The 6,202-nt window shown below is 48.4% G+C and overlaps 1 protein-coding gene across 3 annotated transcripts; it reads right to left on the bottom strand.

Annotated features, from left to right (window-relative positions):
• Positions 1-302: 302 nt before the first annotated feature.
• Positions 303-5,957, bottom strand: APOLD1 (apolipoprotein L domain containing 1). Of its 3 annotated transcripts, XM_072766011.1 has the most exons (4): positions 5,408-5,957; positions 4,924-5,074; positions 4,397-4,565; positions 303-4,047 (listed from the first exon to the last, which is right to left on the bottom strand). In XM_072766011.1, the coding sequence occupies exon 4, from the start codon at positions 4,042-4,044 to the stop codon at positions 3,307-3,309; it is 738 nt and encodes a 245-aa protein (XP_072622112.1). In that variant the 5' UTR covers positions 4,045-4,047; positions 4,397-4,565; positions 4,924-5,074; positions 5,408-5,957; the 3' UTR covers positions 303-3,306. The 3 variants fall into 3 exon arrangements, with proteins under 3 accessions (XP_072622112.1, XP_072622114.1, XP_072622113.1); XM_072766013.1 differs by lacking the exon at positions 4,924-5,074 and having other exon boundaries at positions 5,408-5,945; XM_072766012.1 differs by having other exon boundaries at positions 4,397-5,074; positions 5,408-5,706.
• Positions 5,958-6,202: the final 245 nt, after the last annotated feature.

A 6,202-nucleotide genomic window follows, 5' to 3' on the forward strand; every position in this document is an offset into this window, starting at 1 on the left:
AAATATATCAAGTTGACTGATTGTTTGGCTTATCTGATCTAGGGTGGCTTCTGCGCCACTCTTCTCTTTTTTCTCCAAGTAACTACTTTCCACTTTGACATTTGCCTTCTTGGAAATGACAAGTGCCTGAGGGCAAATGCATGAAAGCAATGAAGATCAGAATGTTTGCTAAGGATCATTTTTTCATAGAGCAGAATGTCATTTACTGAATCCTTGAAATGAAGAACCAGATAAACCTCATTTTTGTGGAAAAAAACAATCCAAATGATTATAAACCCAAAAAACTAACAGAAGCACATAAATCTTAGTATAAAATTTTTATTTTTCAAACTTGGACATTTTCCTGGAGTGCATTTGTAATCTAAATATCCCTCTCTCTTCTTCCTTTTACAACATACCATTTCAATCTGTTTGTTTATAGAATGAAGTCCTTAAGGAAAAGCCTTATCTGCATTCCCGCAAAAGAAATAAATAAACATTTGTCTCTAGGACCCATTTAACTGAACTTGACTAAATCCTGGTTAGAAGGCTCCACAGAAAAGGATGGATAATATTTCATTATCGACAAATTCTTTTTAATATAGCTAAGCACTTCATTAAATTATCTAAATCCATGTACTGAGCTCCTATAATGTTCCAAGTATTGTTCCAAAGTAGAAACTCTTCCTTAAGTGTAACAGGGGCCATTGAAATGATAAGTTTGGGAGTTTATGACTTTGATTCCCCCAGATACTCTAATGATAGGAAAAGTTTGCTGTTTGCTTCCTGAAATGCCAAGTTTATTTCTAGGGTACCACTATAACTCAAACCTCAGCATTAATAAAAGATGGCCTTAGGGAGTAGTTGTACCTTTGTGACATAACACAACCAACAATGCGAGGTACATTCTGATGATCTAAAATGCTGGTATCCGTGCACGGTAGTCTAAGAAATAACACCAGTTTAAAAAGAAACCAGTACCAACTTCAAAAGAAACCAGGATACAGATCAATTGCAATTTATAGGAAAAGCAAAAAATAGAACCACTAAGCCGTCCCGCCCAGCACTGAAATTAAAGTTCCTCGGATACTCTTCCATCATCAGGAAACATGGGGGTAGAATGGGTCAATTTAAAGCATGTTAGATAATTAAATAACACAGCCTAGTTTTGCGTGCATGGTCCCAAAGCCTTTTCAACATATTTTTTGACATTATAGTTGTAGGAATGGAAATTGAAGAAACTATAAGCATTTTCTTACAGACAGCTTACAGATTCCTTACAGCTCCCAAAGTAAAAACATGACACCTCACACCATGATACAAGCTATTTTTCTATCACCCATAGCCTCACAGGACAGGAGGCTTCCCTGGTCTGAGTGCTTCCTTCACATGCCTCTAGTTGGGGTTCTTTCCCTGCACAAAATAGGTTTGCTTTTCAGGTCAAGTGTTACTTGTTGGTAAAGTACCTTCACGATAAATATGCTCGCATCATTTCTATAGCCCACAAGTCAAACCTCCATTGATAAGCTTAAATTCGGCCCTTGGTCTCTCTATTCAGAACTTCCCACATTTACCTAAAAGGACCGTTTAAATTACTGGGGAATAAAATATCCCTTGCCTGGAGAGAGACTTATTCAAGAAGACCGTTGCCATTTCCAGTTCATGCCCCACCTTAGGGGGGAAATGAACTCAACCTCATCTCCTGAAAAGAGCCTCAGTAGTCTCCCATTCAGAAAATCGCTCTTCCTATTGTTTCCTAAATGTGATGTGGTGATTAAATACAACTAAATGCAAATAATAAACAGCAATTAAATAACAAACTTAAAATAAATTAAAAAAAAAATAATACATGGCCTGGCAGTTTTCAGAGAAGGTAACAAAGGTCAATATGCTTTAAATTCACATTCCTTTGTGTATCAGTTCTTACAATGAGTGGGCAACACTGCCCTCTAGAGGAGTTATTATGTTATAGCCCTTATTTCAGTGGTGGGAAATTGCCCCAGGACCTACTAAAACATATCCCACACACATGCACATTCTTTCTTTTACTTTTGGGACCCTGTCTGTTCCTGACCTTCTGTGAACGACTCTGAAGACCATGGAGCCTCTGGAGATGCCTTGAGACTTTGTGAACGCTCACAAGGGGATCAGAAACAAACATGTGTGGCAGCGCTCTACAAAACTTAGTAGGTATCAGAATCACCCTGTGGGTTTACCAACACAGGTTGCTGGGCCCCACCTCCAGAGTTTCTGACTCGTTCAGTCAACAGTTGGGTCCGAGAATTTGCCTTCTCACAAGTTCCCAGGTAATACTAATGTTTCCAGTCCGGGGGCCACACTTCATGAGCCAGACACTGTGCTTGGCACGTTATCTCAATACCTCAATGACAGGGTGACATTTTATTATCTGTTTCACAGACCAAGAAACTAAGTGTCAGAGAAATTAAGTGGCCAAGTTCACACAGCAGTGACAGCGCTTACAATAAACCTAGGACTATCTAACTCAAAGCCACTGCTCTCTTCTGTACACTAGGCTGTCCGTAAATGCAATTGTTAGTCACTTCATCTCCCTTGGCCTCAGCTTCTTGTTGCAAGGGGTGGGACTCAGATGACTGTTTAGCTGGTTTCCCTCCCAGAATATCTGGACATGATAAGGTCTGGATATGAAAGTCCTCAGGAATAACTCCTCTGCCCCGAGCTCGATTTGTGAGTGGGAGACACTGAGAGTGGTGCAAGGGCCAGTCGATGGGAGAGGCCCCTCTTGGGTACTAAACCCTGCTACATGGTGCAGAGGGTATCTGATGTGCTCTGGATTCTGGAGTTCTTTGTACTCAGAAACTCTGGAAGAGAAGTTTAAAAGCTAGTGTCTCCTCCCATCGGCATTCTGAGGCCTGCAATGCTGATGGAGCTTGGAGAGAACCCAGAGGGTGGCTGCACCCGCATCCTTCCCAACCTCTACCCAAAACCACCGCGCCTGGGGCAGGGGCCCTGAAACAGCTTTAATACAGTAGTGCCCACCGCAGTGGAGCCTGAACGGTTCTGATAAGGGAAACATCATTTTCGGCTCACACAGCCCATACGATTAGGCAAGAAAAAAAAAAAAAAGCCCCTAGCCCTCAACCCCAGGCAGGACGTCACAGTGATGGGAACAGAGGGGCTCTGAGGACTCCCCCCTTTCCCCGATTTCAAGAACAGTCAAGAACAGTTTTTCTCATCCTTTGCGTTGGGCTCCTAATCCAGCTCGGAGTCGTTTTCCTGAGGGAGCTGCAAGTCTCGAGCATCCCGTGGGGACGGCTTCTGGCCTCGGTCACCGGGGAAAGGATGTTCTCAGAAAAACAGCGCCGCGGCCTGGTGAGCAGCGATCCTGAGGTCGCGGCCGCGGCCGCCCTTGGCGCAGAGCTGGACTCTGGCCTCCAGCTGCTCACTGAGCTCGTCCAGGGCCCCGGTGCAGGACTCCAGGCTCTCGGCCAGTTTCTGGATCTTGGCCTTCAGCACGGCCTGGCTAACCCTGGTGGCCCCCTCGGCCCGCCTGGGGAGGAGGAAGCCGCGGGAGCCGAAGAAGACGACGCAGTAGACGGAGTTGTACAGCGCGACCGAGGCGTTCCGCCCGCACTGCAGCAGCTGGCGGTCCCCGCCGCCCTGGCAGCGGCAGAAGAACTCGAGGCAGCTCAGGATCTCGCGCATCTGGTCCTGGCAGGCGGCCGCGATCTCCTGCACCCTGCGCAGCTCCCGGGAATGGCAGAAGATCAGGGACAGGTCGGACGTGATGGTGACGGCGCCTCCGGCCGTGGCCACCCCCAGCCCGACGGCCGACGCCACCAGCGAGGCCCCCAGGGTCACCGGGCTGAGCGAGAGCCCCACGATCGCCGCCACGGCGCCCGCGGCGCTCAGCGAGCTCCCGGCCACGTTGGCCGCCAGGGAGCGCAGGCGGAGGCGCTCGAGGCGCCGGGCCACGTCGCGCAGGCGCAGTACGTGGCCGTGCAGGCGGCCGCGGCGGTCCAGCAGCAGCCCCTGGAAGCGGCGCAGCGCGTCGGCGCCCTGCAGCTCCCGCGCCGGCGGCTCCATGCCCTGCGGGGGGGACACGCGCGTGTCAGCCCGAGTCTCCGCGCCCGCGCCCGCCCCCGCCCCCGCCCGGCCCGCGGGCTCGCCCTCGCCCCGGTGCGCAGCGGCGGCTGGTGGCGGCGGCTGCCGCGCCACGGGGCATCACACAAGCTCGTTTTCCAGCCGGGCCTGTGCGTGTCCCGCTCGCAGAGACCAGCTCTGGGATCTGCGCCCAACCGCACCAGTTCTCGGGACCCTAAAAGGCACATGCAAGCGGGGGGTGTAATGCTCTGCTCTGCTCTGCTCTGCTGCCCTCCCCTCCCCTCCCCCGGGAACGGGAACGCGAACGCCAGGGGCGCGCTTGATGAACCGTTACCTAAGACGGGAGGTGCTCAGGGAGGAGGGAGAGGGGCCTTGCAAGTCTACTGCAATTCCGAGGCCCCTGCTCTGTCACTTTACATCTGGCACATTGTACCCAGTTCGCAAAGCCTTTTCCTTACGTGGAGACTTGGATCCTGAGAGTTTTGCAATATGTTTTTTCCCTCCTGGTGAGTGAAAAAGACAAGTCACCCAAAAAACAAACAAACAAACAAACAAACAAACCCTCGAAAATCGTATTGTCTTATCAAATGTAAGAAACTAATCTTTCTTAGATGCTTCCCTGAATTAACTCTTCTGCTTGTTTTTCCAGGTTCTCACCTTAGAGTCAAGCCTAAGATGTCCTTTGGGCTATTTTTTTTTTTTCTAATTCTCACTCTTTGATGGGTGCACAGTTAAAACTAAATCACATTAAAATTAGTGCCACTATGTTTCTTTACGAGGAAATCTTCCTTTAAAAAATGAGTAACGGCTGGATAAAATAAAGTGTCCCACATTTTTGTTTAACAACTCACGGAGGGCTACCTTGTACCAAGTTGAATTGAAGCCAGTTGAAGATGACAGAGAGAACTGTACATCTGGGGTAAAAGTACATCCTTCCTTGTTGCCAGAGATTCCCACCTTCATACCCACTGTACTCCTCGTTATAGGAACTTCTTAAAAGTCGCAAATAAACCTTAGAAATAGAGCATTTCAATACTGTGAGACACCAAAGCAGGATCATTATTCTCATCTGAAAGATGAGAAAAATAAAGATACAGACACGTTCTAGATGCAGCTGACTCTTCACAGAACCGTCTAGAATCTTGGTCTCCCGACTCCTAGGCCTTAATTTTATTTGCACGCCCTCATTATTCCATCCACCCGTGATAAATTTTCAGGCAAAGACGCCTCTTAGTAAAATGAGGAAGAGTCACACAAAATATACAGTGGACCAAGGATATAACCCCAATATTACTATTCCAATGGCCATCCTTTAGACAGAATCCCTCTAGGCTCCCCCACTTACCATTCACTTCTGGCTACCTCCAGGAAAGAAAAAGCTGAGGCTGTTTCTGGATGAGCATGTTTTATAGTTCCAGGGAACCAATGGCTGCCCTGGGAAAGCCTTGTCTCATTCTGAGAATTTGCCATTTCCTGTCCTGGTCCCCTGCTGCCTTCAACCAGAAGGATGTGACATGGTGGAAAATGACCTGCCAGGCACACAGCACATCCCGTTTTTAGGAAACGAACATTGTGTGTTCGCTTTCCCCCCCAAACGCAGGAAAAGAACGACAGGCTCTTCCCCAACTTGAAACAACTGTTGTCATTCTCCCAGGGGGCATACCCTGCCTTTCCTCTCCTGAGAATAGCTAATGACGTTATCTGGGAGGACAACAAACGCATGCCAGGCTGACCAAGTATAGTGTTTCTTGAGAGGACGTCATGACAAAATCCTTTTTTAAAAAGAAAAAGAAAGGAGGGAACCGTCTTATGGCTGATGTAGCCACCCACAGTCCACTCCCGGTGTGAATCTGCGCGGCTGCAAGGCGACCCACGCAGCGCACAGTCTTCAGACTGTAAGGCCACACCCACAGGAAGTGCTCCGTGCAGTTTTGGGAATCTCCAGCTGCGGAGAAGATCCTGGAGGTCCCAGAGAGGGCACACTGCAGGCCAAATGCGTCAGAAAAATCAGTGGGGTCAGGCTGCACAAGGAGCTAATTATACACTTTGAACAGCAGCTGGAATTTGGCTTCCTGGGTTTTCATTTGAAGTGGCAATTGTAGCCCTATACAATAGTTAAATGAATGGATTCTATTCCCAG

The sequence above is a fragment of the Vulpes vulpes genome, chromosome 8 (genome assembly GCF_048418805.1).
Source record: "Vulpes vulpes isolate BD-2025 chromosome 8, VulVul3, whole genome shotgun sequence".
NCBI classification, from domain to species: domain Eukaryota; kingdom Metazoa; phylum Chordata; class Mammalia; order Carnivora; family Canidae; genus Vulpes; species Vulpes vulpes.